The 18,416-nt window shown below is 45.0% G+C and overlaps 1 protein-coding gene across 4 annotated transcripts in view; it reads right to left on the bottom strand.

Annotated features, from left to right (window-relative positions):
* fynb (FYN proto-oncogene, Src family tyrosine kinase b) overlaps positions 1–18,416 on the bottom strand; it is a 76,189-nt gene that overhangs the window by 20,650 nt on the left and 37,123 nt on the right. For 3 of the 4 annotated variants that reach the window (XM_030046842.1, XM_030046845.1, XM_030046844.1), the window contains exons 3-4: positions 10,034–10,290; positions 4,205–4,301 (exon numbers count right to left, since the gene is read on the bottom strand). In XM_030046842.1, coding sequence (XP_029902702.1) covers positions 4,205–4,301; positions 10,034–10,280 — 344 coding nt within the window. In that variant the 5' untranslated portion in view covers positions 10,281–10,290. Of the gene's footprint in view, positions 1–4,204; positions 4,302–10,033; positions 10,291–16,589; positions 16,722–18,416 lie in introns of all 4 variants that reach the window. The other variant, XM_030046843.1, reaches the window with a different exon arrangement.

The following is an 18,416-nucleotide window of genomic DNA, read 5'->3' as shown; positions in this document are numbered from 1 at the left end:
TAGATGAGGCAGACTGAGTGGGAACATCGACTCTTGATCACAAAACACACCCTGGAATGCAGTGAACATCATAAATTGGTATCTAAAGAGTGTAACAGCACCCAGGGGTGGCTTTTTCCTTTAAGTTCGGCGTGATGTTTTTTCGAGATCCATTCATGGTTTCCGCCGATTGTCGAGGAAGCCTCCCCTCATTCATCTCTCTCAACACTCTCGTCCTCCTCTCTCCCTCTTTCTCTCGGTCATCTCCCTTCCTTCTCTCCATGCCCTTTCCCCTCGTTTCCCCACGCTCTCCCTCCACACATCGATAGCTGGCTGCCTTGAGGGACAGCTCGCGGCAGTGGTTTACCATCTGTCATTACTAATGCTTACACATGAATGTACAATTATGTGCATACAAAAAAAAAAAAAAAACCCAAAGTGCATGCACATGCGCGCACACACACACACACACACACACACACACACACACACACACATATGCACAAGTCCCTTCCCCCTTGCCACGCTTCTTTGACAATGTCTCTCTGACACATGGTACCACCCGGCGCTGGTTACTATCACATCCCTTGTGCATCAGGAGGGAATGTGTGTGTGTGTGTGTGTGTGTTTGTGTGTGAGGGATGCAAACCACTGTGGCTTGGATAAAAACACAGAGAAAGAGAGAGAGGGGAGTGGAGGAGGGGAAGGGAGAGGAGGGGCAGCTTGGTCTTTCATTTAATGCTGAATAAAGCCATGATGGGGGATTGCCTGGGGACGACATCCCAGGCAGAAACAGGCCTGTTTTCCTTTGTTCTGGGAGGAGCATGGAGGTTCCCTTAGGAGGGAGGCTGGGTGTGCATGCTAACAGAGACATGGAGGGACGGAGGGATGGAGGGATGGAGGGAGGGATGGACTCCTGCTCTCGGCAATCTGTCTTGTGAGGGAGAGAAGTATGCAGGAGCGAGAGAATGCATTTGTGTGGTGTAATATGTGCTGGTATGTGTGTTTGTTGTTGTTGTGTGTGTGCATACATGCGTGTGTGTGTGTGTGCGAGAAGGAGACAGGAACAGAAGGGCGGGGCGGGCCCCAGTCTGTCCCACTGCCTCTTTTGTCTCCAGCAACAAACCCCTTAAACCAACTCTGCTCTCCCACAAAGACAGAAAACAACAACAACAGTAAACAAAGAACCTCCCTCCTGTCTCCAAATGGATTCAAATCCTCTCTCCCCGTGGTGACTACTGATGAGAGAATAATTAAACACAGGACTGTGTTGACAGAGAGGAGTCAAAGAGGCAGGCTTTCACTACGCCACAGTGTTTATTCATAGCCTGGAGTTGAATCAGAACAATCTGAATTTAATTTACTAAACAACGTGGACTTGTCCCATTCAGTAACAAAAAAAAAAAAAAAGGTATTTCCGGATTATGTCCAAGGGAGCTTTACAATAACACGCTCTCGGTGGGTTATAAAAAGCCTCAGCTACATACAATGCATTATAAACATTCGGGACCGGCTTTGGATGGGCTCCTGTGACACGTTGCCTGTGTTTTGAGTTTCCTGGAGGATGCCATCACAAAACAAAAAGGACAACGGCGCCTTCTGTTTGCCACGGCGCTCGGCTCTCTGTCTCCCACCGGGGCGCCCCACGCACGCTCACGTGAGCCCCGACTGGCCGGGCATCTGTCAGTCATCGCCTGCCAGCTCAGACATGACTGCAACAGATGAGGAGGCTGAGGCTGGAGCTGGCGGGGCTGTCCCGCCTTCGTCCAGCAGGGGTCAGTGTGACCAGCTGGGAAGGAGCCCCCAGCCGGAGCCACGGCGAGGCCGAGGCCAGCTGAAACAGCCGGCGTGGGCGTTTGGAGGGATGAAGAGGAGATGGGGAGGGAGGGAGGAGGACAGGAGGGCTGAGGATGCAGCTCTGTGTGGCCCCTACTGAGGAAGAAGAGGAGGAGGAAGAGGAGGAGGAGGGAGGGAGGGAGTCGCGGCTCTAATGATGGTGTCTTCCTGCTCTGACTGAAGCTTGGCGGCGAGCGAGGTGTGCAGTGGAATGTGCGAGACGCCGGCCAAGACAGGATGCAGGGGAGGATGCTATCTGGGTGTGGTGAGGAGGAAGATCGACCCTGCAAGGCTAAAGGCTGAGCAGACAGAGTGGCTATGTACAGTGCAGGTTTTGTTTTGATTGAACTAGAGAGCGAATGTCTGTGGCATATGTGTTAGTAGGTTATCAACTACACTGTTAAAACAACTGTACAGCAGCTTCTGTGATACTGTATGCCGGCATGAGAGTTTATTGCATTCTTGTGCTAAGCATCAATAAAGCTACAATTACTACACTCCAAAACATCTCCATCATAAAAAGTCATTTAGTCTCATATGCAGTCTTAAAATCTTGGGAAAAATAATCTGCAAGCAGGATGAAATAATGACACTTGTCTCCAATGCTAATCAGCTTATATTTACAATTTTCTTGAATCAAGCGTCATTTTCTTGATACACGCACACAATCATTGATTTCAACATATTTATACTTGTTCCCAGAAAAAAAAAAAAAAATCATGAATCAGGCAAAACTGCATTGGAAACAAATGGAATTGTCTCATCCCACTGGCAGATTTTTTTTTTTTTTTTTTACCTTGTTTTCGGAAAAAAAAAAAAAAAAGATTAACACTAAATATGGGATTGAATGACCAGTTGGGACGGAGATTTTTTTTTTTTTTTTTTAGTTACAATGACATTGGACTGTATGTTAATGACTAGATCAGCGCACCTAAACTGACAAATTGCAGAAGAAACCTGACTGATGAATTGAACATTTGCAGGTGCTCTTTCACTGTGTTACTGCTTAAGTGTCAATCAGGCTACATTTAAAAAAAAACAACAACAATTCATTTGACTTTATCCTGCCTTCAGATCTCTCCCTGGCCGCGCATTTATTTGACAGCGGCAGAGGAGAAATCAGAAGCAGCCGTTTGGTCAAGGGTACAGGCAGATATACAGAATAATAAACCTCATTAGGGGACAATGAGGTCACAGCGCCCTCCTTCCCTAGGCGGCATACGTACCGATCAGCCTAATTACCACTGAAATATATGGGAGAATAGGGTCACAGCGCACTCCCAGCAGTGTACCCACCTCTTCGTAAAACCCACCACGGCATAAACCCAAACAAACAAATCACTGAGAGGGGGAGAAGAGCAACCGAGTATCACTACGGCATGCTGAGAGAGAGAGAGAGAGAGAGAGAGAGAGAGGCTCATGTGGACAGAGAGAAAATGAAAACCATCCACAAGCTCTGAGGCCAGGATGGTTAAAGAGCTGGCATGCAGGCCTGACTCGCCTCTCCTCCCCTACACACACACACACACACACACATATGCTGGTCTGGTGCAGTTCTGCTGACTGGAGGTAAGACTAGCCAACATGGCTGTGGGTGTAACGGGGCAGCTGCACTTCCTGTCCCCGTTCAGAGGGGGGAGTCTTGAAGTCAGACCGAGGAACACCACACCACATCACCGCCTGCTTTAAAAGCACCACTCCACCCTGCGTAAACCTTGATTAAACTGCGGTGAACTGCTTGTCGAGGCGCTGCTGTCACATTACATTTTCAAGCTACCACTTTTACCCCCCCCCCTCCCTCCCCTCTCTCTCTTTGAAATGCTATACTCTGCACTCCCAGAAAAAAACAACGTTACACCCTTCAAAACTCCAAATGGTAACTGCACCACTGCTGCCGCCCCACTACGGGCTTTATTTCTAAATTATTGCTTTGGGATTTAAGACATGTTTTTTTTTTTTTTTTCAGTTGCAACACCAACGACTGAGCTTTTTAAGTGGGAGCTAACAGGTTGTAAAAGCTAAATATGAGTTTTCCATGCACCTTATAGCTCTATAAGGTTTGTTTACACTGACGTAAAAGTGACTTGCTCCGGGTGCTTGACGGGCCGTTAACACTGCAAAAACGCTCAAGCCTCAGACTCCTCAAAAATGTATGAGTCATACACCCGAAATGAATATGAATACCCCAAATTTATTCCGGATTGTGTGTTTTAAATTCTTCAGCGGCCACTTTTACCACAGTTGAAATGTGACACCTGACCCTCCCAGAGGCTAAAACCATCCCCTTTAAGACAGTGATAAAATGGGACCCTGTATCCCTCCCACTCACCCCGCCACCCCCCCATCCTGAGTGCAGACAGTCAGATAAGCAGCTGCACCGGCGACTTACGTGCTGTTGATAATCTGGAACTTTTCTCCTTTCCTGAAGCTGAGGTCGTCTTCTGTCCTCGCCTCATAGTCATAAAGTGCCACAAAGAGGGTGACTCCTGCAGGAGGGAGGGAGGGAGGGGGGGAGAGAAGAGCACAGCGTCAGCACTCGGCAGATTAGCGGGAGAAAATGAACCTCAGAATCACATTGAACCGACAGTGCACGGTAAGCTCCGGCGCACGAGGTAAATAGGGACCGGTTTCGAGCTTGAATGTGCTCGAGCGGTGTGTTGAATTTAACGGGAGCTCATCAAATTTTCGGTCAAAATGAGCGGAAACGGGCAGAAACGAAGAAGAGATGCGCCCCCCCCAAAATTTATACGTGCACGTTTTTTAAAAGTTTGTTGGTTATATCGCTACAACAGACACATGCCCCATTGGAGGGAAAATGCTTGACTTTATTTACCCATAAAATAACTTGCTGGCATTGTTCACTGCCGCTCATTGAAATGCATTGCTAGCAGGGTTCCCCCATTGAGGAATTGGCGGTACAAAACTCTTTCCAAAGTACCTCATGTCACCGTCTATCCACTGAGTCTTATCTCCTCTCCTTCATCTTCCTCCACTACTCGCTCTAATTTACTCTCATCAGAGAGGGAAGAAATAAAAAAAGAAAGAAAGAAAGAAAAATGCCTGCTACTACTCTCCTCGGCTCTATTTTTATTTCTCCCTGTAGCTTTTCTCTCTTAGGAATACTGCTTGACCCTTGCTCTCCTCACTATTGGGCCAGCTTGTAATGAAAGTGATCCGGAAATTGAGGCTCATTGTGCTGCTGCACTGGTTGCAAGATGAGTTAAGACATAGCAGCATGAGGTAATGCCTGGAAATGTGAACGTGGGGCACAGTAAAACTCAGAAACAGGAATATAACAAAAGACCCCATGTAATGAAGCAATTAGGAGTGGAAAAAGAAAAAGCGGGGAACAGATCTCAGGGGTTTGGGAAGGGCCGCGTGGGGGATTAGAGACAAGATGAGGGCATCCATGCCTGCTTTCAATAAATTTTCAATTCAATCAATGCAAAATGTACATTAAAAATTACTTTTCCCTTGGTAAAGGTAGACCATTTTGTTCTTGGATTATTTGTCAATAGATCTGATTGTGGCAACAAAGCAACCTAGTGTTAAAGAAACAGTTCTGTAATGGAGAAGTGACCGATTCAATCAACCAGTAGTACTTTCAGAAGACATTTAGAGTTATAATGATCTAATACGTTGATAAAACTGTATTCCTTTTCTGTGATTCGGCATTTAAACCCAGGAAAAGACAACACTTATGTCATATCACGATATTATGATACCCAAATCAAAATCCCTGATGATATCTGACTCGCATCACAATATGCTCTATCGTCTGGCCTTAAGTGAACCCCATATCTGTTCACTTGCACTAGGTTTCTCTGAATAAAAGCTTTAGCTAAATGCCTAACTTTCATTTTAAATGGCTTTAGTTGAGTATAATATCACCATTTCATTGCCTGTTTTTTTCCCCAATATTTCCACTTGTCTGCTGAAATCCGACCTCCTGCACGCGGTGAGCTGACAGTCGTTTGAACCTCAGGCCTCGCAGGGCAGCCAGAGACGCTTCAGGCATGAAGCTGAGGCTCAGCCCGCCTCAATCCAGTTTGACTCCCCTCAGACACGCTAAAGCCTCACTGGATAAAGACCAGTAGCCCCCGAAAACCTTTTCAGCCCTTCCAGCTTTATTTCATTGGTAACTTCCCTCACTGCCAAGACTCAGAGCAAAAACTCTGGATGACACATAGCACAGTTTGTCACTAATGAGCCATCGAGCTGGGCTCTTGCACATTATTCATTTCTGAATTTCAGCGTTTTCAAGGCCTTGCTTTCTTGGTGGATTTGCATATTTTGCTCAGCGCTCAATGCAACATTACACGCATAGCGACAGAGGCGGCATCACACCATACAACTAGGTCGTAAAACTTTACCAACAGATATTATTCCTCACAACAGCATGTGAAAAAATGCCAGAACAAGAGCATACGTTGTACAGCCACATGTGCTTTGTCACTGAACAACAAAATTTCCCCATGGGATTGCAATTTCCATACCATTCAGGCATTTCCAGACTTGATAAGAATATAGCAGTAGAAAGCATAAGAGGCTGCATATTGGATGTGTCTCCGAGATGCAGACAGCCTGGCCTGTGTTTGAAACCAGCCCCCTGGCGGTGACTCAGACGCTGCTGTGAACCTACACACATCCTTAGATGCTAATAGCAGCGGTATATACACCGCCCACATAACCCATGGCTGCTTCTCCTCTGGGTAAGGCCTTCACAGCACCCGCGTTTATCACCATCACCCAGCCAGGAGTCACATCATGAGAACACGCTGATCCACACGGGGCTTGAATGGGATTTCTGAAAGCAAATGCTACCTGTCACATGTGGGCTCCATCACCGACCTCGAGCCAGAAACCGAAGCAACCGGTGCCGAGACAATTAGTCAGAAAATTTACAAATTTACAAAATAAGCTGCTAGTTACAGCTTCACAAAATAACGCTAAGGTTTGCTTGCTTTTCTCCATTTCATATACTTGAATAAAATGAATACTCTGTGTTGTGTTGTTTTGTTTTTTGGCTGCTGGTCAGACCAAGCAAGCAATTTCAAAATGCTGCTTTTGGCTCCGGTAACTTCTTGTGGGCATTTGTCATTATTTTAACATTTTACAGACAAGGTAATTAGACGATTAATTGAAAAAAGTAATCAATAGATTAATTGAGAGTGAAAGTAATTGGAGCTGTGTCGGCTGTTTGGAAGTTCTTCGACTTCAAAAATCCGTCTGGTCTCTGGCAAAAGCAAAGAAACTTTCCAGGCTACTGCAGCGCACTGACATAGATTGTGTAACAAAGTGAAGAGTTGCCACTCCGGTCTATTTTCACTGGCTAACAGCAGCACACTGGCTTAGCTTGTCTATGCATAGAAGAGGTATCACTTCGGCTTATTTTTCAATCTGTGTTATCACATGCATACTACTGCTCATTCATTGGTAGCTGAATTGTTAGGTCTATTTGATAAGTAATTCACATTTTTAAAATAATAATAATATTTTAACATGTTGTTAAATCAGTCAAATCAGTCTGCATATTAATGCAAGTGGCCTTAAATTTGCATAATAAAAAGCTTCTGTATTTTGACTGCAACTGTCCTGCATTCTGATTCCTTCACTTCATTAGAATCAGTAATTCTTCTCTAAATAATTAGAAAATGTGGTTAACACCCAGTCGTGCAGGAAAAAAGAAAATACAGTCATATACTGTGAAACCGTTATAATTTTGAAAAAAAAAAACATGATATACATTTTTGGTCATACCGCCCAGCACTAGCGAAACTCAAACATCACATAGCTGAGGTAGGCCTCAGTGTAGGGATACACTCGGGGGCTGTGATAAGTTGATGGTCTTGCGGTGGAAGTCTGTAAATTATATGACGCTCTTCAGTCGATGTCATGGTCTTATAAAGCCAGGTTACTGTCATCTGTTATACACAGGCAATGCTGAAGCACTCTGGTCAACAGTAGCTACAGCACAGAGACATCGGGGGCTTGGATCTCACAGACAGGCTAAGATTTTGGCAAAAATAAATAAATAAAGTCGGCCTCTAACATCTGAACTACCTGAAGCTGTCTCGATTAATCTTGCCTTGGCAGAAAGAGCATCACCATTAAGATAAGATAAATGAAGCACTCAGTGTGTTTTGCTCAGGTCTGACGAGACCGCTTCATGGCTCTCACAGTGTTTTTTGGAGTCAAATTGAAGTTGAATGGGCACTTCTTCAAGGTCCACTTAAACTCCCAGGATCGCATTTACCCAAGTCATTTCACTTCAAAAGACCCGGAGTGAGCAAAGGCTTTCTGAGAAACAGTGCAGATATGACGAGCCGGTGAAAGGCGCCCGCTGACAGGGGTGGAGATGGCGCTATTCATGTGATAAAGAACGGAGAGAAGAGAGAGAGGCAAAGAGACGGGCAAAGAGACTGATCTGACAGTTGAAAAGAGATAGAGGACAGCGAATGCACCGCGGAGCGCTTTCTAACCTTCGCACCTGTAACAACACCCAGAACGCATCACCGCTGCTGCAACAATTGTTACATCAAGCCATGAGAGCCGTGTCCTCGGTAAGCGCCGCTCTATCGACTCATTTGTGTTCACGGGGGCCCCGCTCAATTAGTTATGTAAGGTCATGGGACGAGCTGTGAATTTCCATTTGGGGATGTGACATAAGCAAACGATCAACTGATCATCCACCAAATGCGTCACAACAAACCGCGGCTTGGGTGTTCCTCGGCTGTGAGCCCCAAGGCGGCATCGTGGCCATTAGGCAGACAAACTAGGCGGCTTTGTCATTACGGAGGTTGAGAGGGACGGGCGGCTTACGTCCAAATTTCCCCACCAGGAGAAAATTAAAAAGCTAAACCCCTCTGCCACTGTGTGGATTTGGATTATGCGGGGCAGAAAATAATCCACACTTTCAGGGAGAGGACTCCTGCTAAGTTGAGTGGAAACGCTGAGTTCCTCTGCAGAGCGGAGCCGGCTCAGTCAATCATAAAGGATATCCTGACTAGGAATATTCCCTACGTAAACAATGAGCCCAATGTACAAAGCCCAGCGCTAATGCCAGCCGGACGTTCCTCGCAGGGCAGGCGGGGGAGGGGTCGGGAGTGAAGCTGCAGCAGCCGGGGCAGCGAGATGAAGAGACGGTGGCTGATTTTGGGGCAGACATAGGACGGCTTCAACTTCACGCGGCTCCCTCAACAACATCGTGCTCTTACGTATGGAGATGTGTGGGTGGGCGGCTGCCATCAGACGTGCCCGGGTGCGTACAAGCCCGTGGCGGTGTGTCATAGGAGTAGATTGAAATGACCTTCAAGCGCGAGTCATTACTGCAGTTACTTTCCATCTTCTGTCACAGGACGAGGACTCATGCCTCCTACTGAATGATTTCCGCTCTCCTCTCGATGTGTTCCGCACAAAATCCCCTCTGTCTCTGTCTTTACCTTTCACTCTATTTCTCTCCCTGGCGCGCGCTCTTAAATGAATGGCTGGAAAGGTAGAATGGCTCTGACCTTTGCATGACTTATTTTTGGCGGTTCGTAGTTTTTGGTGATAGAGGAAACAAGGCTTTTTTTTTTCGTACTGTTGCACACACGGTTAGTCACACTGCATGAGTGGGTCAGCTAAACGCCAGAATTCAAGGGCAGCAGCCTTTGCATGAACCAGTGTGTGCAATGGCTAAACTGAACGGTCTAAAATCTATTATACTGAATGAGTGACTTCTATTTGTGCACTTCACTCATTAAACACTTTATATTATTTTCACTTTGATTACGGCCTCTGAAATGGCATCTAATTTTCTCAGGATTCAAAAAGTTTATGAGGTATTTAATCCATCTCAAGAAAAATGGTGGACATTTGTGTTTCCGTGAAAGGAGAATGAGGCTCCTTGCCTGCAAAAGTCACAGAAGCTATGACTCTGTGGGCACTGCTTGGTATAGCGAGCTGCGAGTCTCTGGGGTGAAACCAAAGAGGACACAAATAGGATCTGGGCCAACAGTGATTCAATACATGTCAGAAAATGCAGTGATAATATCCGAGCAGAAAATGTTAAGACACGGACGTGAGCGGTGGGTCAGCATCGAGTTCAACACTGGAATAAAATCGAAAAAAAAGTTTGGCGTCAGTGGTTTTTCACGCACGTCTGATCATGAGTTTTCTTGCCGGGGTGCTAACATCAGCCCTCGGCCTTCCGCTTTGCACACGTCAGCGCCCTTACCTGTCCCGCCACGAGTCCTCAGGGTTCCAGTGTGAGAGGAAGTGTTGACCCCTCCGAAGACGGTCATCCCCTGTCCGACGGGGGCGTGGAAGTTGTTGTAGTTGGGGATCGCGGTGACCCCGAAGTTGGGGTAATGCTGCGGCGTTGGGTCGGCCCCATAGCGGTAACCCGCACTCTGGGAGATGCTGGTGTCTCGATCGTCTGTGAGTTTGGTTGCTTCCTTATCCTTGCATTGCACACAGCCCATTATCTATAATCTGCAGAGGACACAGAGAAAGAGAAAGCCTGGTTAGTTCAGTTCAGTCGTTTAGTTGATTTTTAGCGATAAAGCGCAGAAGCTATTATGAAAAATGACAAAAAGCAGAGTAACTAAGGTAAGATGGAGCTTTGATAACCAACACTGATGCAACACTTCTAAATGTCTCTTGAATCCAAGTGTTTTGATATCACGTGTCCACATGTAACATAAAAAAATGAGCAAAACGTCTTTAATTAATTAGCATTCATCATCTTTTACCAAAACATGAAAATGATGATTAAAACAATGGGTGAAAAAAAGGAGACGAGAGCTTGATTGGATACCAGAAAAGGGCAGAAAATGGTGCAAAAAGAGGAAGATCTGTAAAAAGTGATCATGGACCAGGGGAGGAAACTTGGAGGAGAATAACCTAAATGCAGAAAATGAAATCAACTCATATAGGTACCACATACTGGTGGATCGATAAGACGATACTCGCCGTCAGCAAAATGAACGACCGGACACAAAGTGCACATGAAACTGAACCAAACTCATCACTTTGTTCAAGGTTTTCACTTCACAGTGCTTTCTCTACACATGACATCTTCCCACTGATTAGTGCTCTGCTCTGGGAAGCAGGGATTTTATTTATTTATTTATTTATTTATTTATTTATTTATTTATTTTTATGGCCTGACACACAGCTCGGTCTCTGGATGACTCACACAAACAGTGTGTCTCTTTCATGGTCAGGAGAAATAACGGCTCCTATCACGCTGATGTCAGGGAGGCTGGCTGGCGAGAAGGGGAGACGTGGAGGCACTGCGCCGCGCTGTCAACATCACACTGTTTATCTTAATGGAGAGCAGTGGGAGGACAGAGTGTCGCTGACTGGCTGCTGTTTTTACCACGCCGCCGCTGCCGCCGTCTTAAAGAGCAGAATTCAACCCAGGCAACCCAAAGTGAGGCACTTCACATACCTGGACGCTACACGGTGTCACATCAACCATTTATATTTAACCCAAACTATGCTTTTATGATTATTTATGGCTTGGATTTTACCTTTTTTTTTTTAAATACTTGTTTAATGTAATATGTGCTTTATGAATGAATGGTTCTACTATTTTTATCGCTTTTTTATCTTTGTTTAAGTGAGGTTACAAAGACAAATCCCAGTCAGTCATGTTGATATGGCAGTAAAGTCTTGAATCCTTAATCTTGGATATTTTGTTTGTACCTTTTAACTTTTTAACTTTTAACTTTTAACCTTTTGAACTCTGCTGGTCACATCGGTGGCTTTGTCATTCAGTTCTTTAGCTCGCTGAAAAAAAAAAGTGATTATTTTTTGTGAAATGTAGCTTGGAACAATTTTAAATGAATTTTGACAATTTTATGACAGAACAAGTCACTGTGGTTTCCAAGATAATGTCTCACTATTGGTGATACAGAATTACTTTTATTGCATGTTTATAAGCATAAAAATGAACGTTACAGATAGCTAGTTAGCATCAACGTCCGAAATTCCCGCTTCGGTGTAACTTCAAATTTAAATGTTAGAAATTTACCAAGTTGGTGTTTTGATAGATTTAACATCTGCCACTGAAAATCAAACAAACTTAAGCGTATTTGAAGTCAGACGCTGTGTTTGCTGAAGGTTTGTGACGTTAAGGTGAGCTGAATCCAGGAGTGAGCTGCTCATCCGGGGAGCCAAAGAGTTAAAATCACAGTCACATCCATAATTAAACAGGCCTATGTGTCACATGCATGGATAAACTGTGACACTGTGCATAATTTAAATGTTTTTCAGAACTACGGCGAATGGGCGCGGACTAACAACAGCGACAGTAACGGAGATATTTCCATTGTAGACACTGCAGTCGTGTTGTGGAGAGAGAGAGCGAGAGAAGAGAGAGAGAGAGATGCTTCTGCGGCGCACGTGTTTAGGGAACAACGTCGATGCGGCCGCAGACAAAACGCCAGAAAACATCTTGAAATACTTTCGGCGTGTTTATGACTGGGCTATGATGGCATTTCTCTGGGTGAAATTCAATGGTGAGATTTAAAAAAAAAAAAAACTGGTGCAAGCGACACCACGGCGGGGCAGACGATTACCACTAGACAATTTTATTTACTCCCAGAGGAATTAATGCCATCTAATTGCTGCTCTGCAAAACAAATCTGAAAATAACCGAGTGTCTGCACTGTATATCAGCAGAGAGGAGTCGAGGCAGTAAATCCAGGCTCTCCTCCGGTGACAGAGTGCTGATCTGGCCTTCAGCTCCAGCCACTGTCTGTCCTCAAATGTGTCACTTATAAAAAATATCTCTCACTCCTTCCTGCCTCTCTCTCTCTTTCTCTCTCTCTCTCTCTCTCTCTCTCTGTCTCCTTCCTTCCCTCTCCCTTTGCTGTCCCTCTGTCTTCTGGCTCGCCTACGACACCCAAACTGCGAGCGGAGAGACAAAGAAGACGGCGAATGAATGAGGTACTGTGGGCTTCCCCGTCCTCAGCAGAGGCGATAAACAAGTGGGGAAGGAACCTCAACTTCTCTATCAATCAGCACGGCGGCGGCGGCACAGTGACGGACGCACAACAACCACACTCTTGTGACATAATTACCAGCCGATCCGATGCCAGGTTGCGGGAGACGAGAGGCCGAGCAGCGAGCCAGTAAACAACAACTCGGGGATGTAAGCAACAAAATGAGTCAGTATCCTTCAATGCCAAGTACCGATCCGATCCATTGCCTTTATTGAACAAAAACAGACCCCGGCTGTTCGCTTGGAGTGATTAGACACGAAAAAAATGAAGCAAAATGTGCTATAATCCATCGCTCTCCAACTTGATGGCTCTCACGTACTTCTACGCTTGGAAAAAGGTAGAAAAACACTTTGATTTATGACTTGTTACACACAGGTTTGATATTTTAGCATCAACAAAGTTCACTGTTGATGCAACCCTATTGTGGACTGCTTTAACTCGCTGGTGCATCACCTGTCGACGGGAACCCCCCCTCCTCTCTATCAATTAGTGCATTAGCGGTACACACTGACACTGACACACCGTGACCGCGCTCTCCTCCAACATTACACACCGATCCATCTGATGCCAGACCAGAGGAGCTGGAAACAAGTCGGCTCAATAAAGGCTCGTCACAGGGAGTGGGGGTATTTGGAAAAGAGAGAAAACTCACTGTCTCATACCAAAGCATCCGAGTCATTCAAACATCACTGATTGATCACACACACCACTGCTCTACCACCTAAGTAGAGACTAATGTGGCCTGGCACGCTCTCCTGTCTCTTGTTGTTATGTGCTGGGTTTATTCTGTGTTTTCTTTTTAATTGTGTGCCTTGTTTGTTTTTTTTTTTAAAAAACTGCGGATTATTCAGGGACGGTATGCTGCAGTTTTACACAGCAGCAGCGGAGAGCATCCTTATCTACACAATAACAGAGTTGGTTTGGCAACGTGTCATCTGAGGACACGAGACAGGACAAAGCAGTGCACGCTGCATCCAGAATGACTGGATTCAATATTCCTGTAAGGCCACATTACAAAAGAGGGGCCTTAAAGGTCTAAAAGCGCCCTCTCACCTGGCTATCAACTGTTTAAATTTCCTTTCTCCTCCTCAAAAAAATAAAAAATGAAAAAAAAGAAGAAGCATTAAGACCAGAATATCCAGATTCCAGAATAGCACATATCCTGAAGCTGTCCGCCTCCTTAACACCCTAAACATAGCACCGCAGGCAACTTGGCAGGTTTAAATAATAGTGCAATAAGGCAGATGTTTTTAATGCATTTGAAGCACTTTATCAAGCGGGTCGTTTGATGTTGCTGCTAATTCCCCCACAGGTGCTGCTGTTTCATCTGTGGTCTTGTTATGTGTTGGATTTTATTATATTTAACCCAAACTATGCTTTTATGATTATTTATGGTTGGGATTTTACCTTTTTTTTTTTAAATACTTGTTTAATGTAATATGTGCTTTATGAATGAGTGGTTCTACTATTTTTATCTTTTTTATCTTTGTTTAAGTGAGGTTACAAAGACAAATCCCAGTCAGTCATGTTGATATGGCAATAAAGTCTTGAATCTTTAATCTTGGATATTTGTTTGTACCTTTTAACTTTTTAACTTTTAACCTTTTGAACTCTGCGGGTCACATCGGTGGCTTTGTCATTACAGATGCATGCTGTGTGGCTGAACTTTGTTCAAACCCACAGAACGTGATTTTAAATTCTACAGGAGACCTGATGGTTTGCAAAGATACCAAATACATCCTGCTGAATTACAGGGAAATGTATATAAAATGATGCACATGACATCTAGATGTTTTATATTTGATGTAATGGTGCAGCCATGTAACAATGGCATGTTGGGTTTCGACATGATGTAGCTTCAGTGAAGCGTTGCAGCCGGCAGATCATTGTTTTACAAAATGGAGAATTATGTTCTAACTTTGAAGCTGCTTAAGGTTAAATTTAAGGCTATTAAAGGGTATTATAGTTCAGTGGGTTAAATGGCTCCATGTGGAGAAAAAAAGTTGAATATCGAACTGAAAAAGGGAAGAGAGAGAAAGTGTTTACATCCCCTGTGGTTTTATAAAACAAAATTTCAGTGCCAGAGATTCAACAGCAGTGCAGCACTGCAACTGTGATGACACAGTGTAGGGGAAACACCGCAGTAAGCAACAGAAATCACACAAGGTGCCTTATGGATTAACGCACACCCGCTCTCCTCTGACTGCTGCATGTCAAGCAGACACAAGTGGAATCCCGCTCTCATGTTCTCATTGCTCATCCCGGTTCGAGAGCAGCGCTGACCTGTGACCGCAGCCTGGCATGGAAAGCGCGGCAGAGTGAAATGGCTGTCTCGCACATGCAGCAGCAGCAGCGGCGGCGGCGGCGGTGGCGGTGCAGCACATGCCACAACAACTCTGTCAAGTGGTGCTGTAATCCAGTGTGACAGGACGTGGGGCAGGCAGGGGGCCAGGCATCCACAACAGCAATGCTACGCTCAGTGCTGGACTGCAGAGCATCTCTAATCGTATGTGCTCACAACAGAACCTACCGCTGAGAGCGAAACCTGCTCAGCATCCTGACTCTTTGCGTAACCGGTAACCGGCCGAGGCAGACTGAATCGGCTTTTGAAAGGGGGGTGGGTGGCGGAGGGGAATGTATTGATCTCTTTGAGCGGGATGGAAAGCTGTTCCTGCTCTGTTGTTATATGTTAATCTTAGAGGGGAAGGATGACGACGGATCAGCTCAGCTTCCAGGGAGAAATGGCTTAGCGAGGCGGCGGGGACACAGTCATTTGGAAGTGAATGTTGTGGTTCTGATGGATTTCAGACACTGCGCAAGTGACAAATGTGACAAAAACGTACATAAATAAACACACATTCACACACAATATCTGACAGGCTCAACCCAAAAGCACGAACACGCCCAGGCAGACGACAACCTACCCTCCGCACATGATTATCTACAAGGTCCCGGCGAGCCACCGCAATATGTAAAATGCTGTGGAAGCACTGCTGTCACCCGGAGTGACATCACACATCAAGCAGTCGGTAATGACCGCATCGGCTGCACCCAGAGGCCCATTCGGAGCGCTGCTACGCCAGTCTGCTGTCGGCCGAGTCAGACGGAGCCCAGACAACCACAGAGACCCCGAATGGGAAGGTTACTTTCAAAAACTTCCACATCACTTCTCAAAACTTCAAGCCACGGAAACCCACTGTGCTATTCCAGTGACTTTGGGATTACTTTGTTCCTCAAGTCATTGTAATATCCGAAACAAAACAGATTCTGATTTACAGGCTACGACGAGTCGTGTTAGCCTACAATCAATTCAGTCATTATTTCAGTTTCAGTGAAAATAATGAGGATTTTCTTGTTTCCTTCATGCATTTTTCATAGTAATCCAACCACTATTCACCTCGGTGTCTGTTCAATTCAATTTCTATGCTTTTCCTAGCAACTAAAATAGATTACAATGATCTTTTTTTGTTTGTTTTGCAATCAGACTTCCAGATTCCCGTTAAATGTATCTGCCTCTGCCCAACATCAACTCCCATCAGGGACAGCCCTGGCAGATATCAGTCCTATTTCTCCGGCTCCTTCCTGCACGGTCTTTTGCAGACCCTCTAACCATGAGCCGACTGCAGGGCCCTTTAAACACGAGCCCAATAAGGCCCAAGCTCATCACTGCTCTCTTTGAACTGAGGGCCTTTCATCTCTTTTATCCCCCTCTTCCTTCCCTTCTTTTCACACACCCTCTCTGCTGATTAATTATTCCTCCTTCTCAGAAAAAGACGCCACCTGCTTGCCGTAGGGGCTGTTTTGCTGTTTACTCCCCCTCGGTCTCTGCCTCCTTATCCCAGTGTGTTGTAGGAAATGGCTCTGGAGGCGACTAAGCAGGGGCCAGCAGTGGGGTGGTTCACAGCATCCACACTGTGAAAGGACCAAGAAATCTCCATTATAACATCTGACACTCACCGAAAACGGTTCTACAGCACTGGCGGTTATAAGGAGATATATTTTCATATTAGCCAATACTAGCACAATGAAAGCAAATTGCATTTTATTAGGGGAGTAACGATTTTTTCTTCACATCAATGCATCGGTTATAAATTAGTGCCCATTCAACTGCATTGATCTGCTCAAAGAAATGAACAGAATGAACTGCTGTTACTTCACTGGATTTATGTGACATGCTTTGAATCGAATCATTAATGACGCTGAAAAAAAAAATACTTAAGATGTGCGCAACTTTTTTTGGTCCATCATGTTCTTCTCAGAGAGTTTAAGTAATTCTGCTGTCTGTCTTTGGAGCTATACATCACCACAGGGCCTGTCAGTCAGCGGGTTACGTTGCAGGAGGAGCATTTTCTAACACTTAATTTGATGTAACAGCCATAAAATTTGGTGACAACATTCATGTGGCCTGTAGGATGAAACCTGTCAATTCTGGTGACCCTGTGACCAGGAACCACTGAATCGAATCAAACTAAATCGCTCCAAAAAAGAAAAATCCTCTTAAATCAAATTGAATTGTGAGTCGAGTTGAATCTCTGTCAAGTAAAAAACTGTAAACTGTCCCTGTATTTTATGTTTTTCTGCACCTTATATGATATACGATGATTTGAAAGCTCAATCGTATGATGCTCTGGTCTGATGAATTGGTGAAAATGCAAGTTAGATTGCTGTTGACACACAAAATGGGATGTTTTACACTGAAAGCCCAGAAACGTAAGTAAATCTGACTTTTTGTTTAATTCTGATGTGTAGGCTGCACGTCACGTATATGCAGGAGTAATTCATTTGGTATTTGCTTCCTTACGACTGGTGGTATTTGTGTATTTTCGTATATTTGTGTACATAATTTTAATTCATGCATTATTTTGTTTGTACTTGCGCACTGTCAGATCACTCACATTTGTATTGTCTGAAAATTCTGAGCTGGGCACCTTGGATGCAACACACTACAATGAAATTAATTAATTCATTCACTAGCAAAATACTCTACATTTGTCCCCATGAATGGTGGAAAAAGGGACCTGACATCACGTAGGTTTCCATATCCTCACATGATTTGCATCCGTCCCTGCACCTTCCCCAATGGTTCAGCCAGTTTCAACATGAAATCAATGAACCCTCGGGCGAAATCCAATTACAGAGCAGGACATAACCAGTCGTGGAGTCAGATCTATAATTGGTTCACGCAAAAGGGCTATTCATGTAACACTAGATGGACAAAATTCATTAGGCCCTTTAATTGGAGCCGGCGACCTAAAGCATCTTAAGATGTAAAGAGCCTGATTAAAGGAGTTAATGGAATGAAAATTGATTAATTCAACTTGAAAAACTGTGCTGTCCACCTGTGTTTCATCTTTAAGAAAAGACATGAAGACATGGGGAGGAAGGGGTGGGGTGCAAAACACTCGTCTGGAGGCACGCCCCTGCACACGTACCGCTTCGGGTGAATTATTCATGGGACAGTCGTGCAGAGCTGAAGGTATGCCGTGGAGTTGGGGCTGCTGCCGCCGAGGGAGAAGGCCCCAGATACATTCATATTTGATGGGGAGGTGATGGGGTGGGGGTTCATTAAAGGGAGGAGAGCAGGGAGGGGAGCTGGTGGTGAGGTGA

Source organism: Myripristis murdjan, chromosome 24, assembly GCF_902150065.1.
Source record: "Myripristis murdjan chromosome 24, fMyrMur1.1, whole genome shotgun sequence".
Classification (NCBI taxonomy): domain Eukaryota; kingdom Metazoa; phylum Chordata; class Actinopteri; order Holocentriformes; family Holocentridae; genus Myripristis; species Myripristis murdjan.
This window is presented reverse-complemented; position numbering and strand designations above follow the sequence as displayed.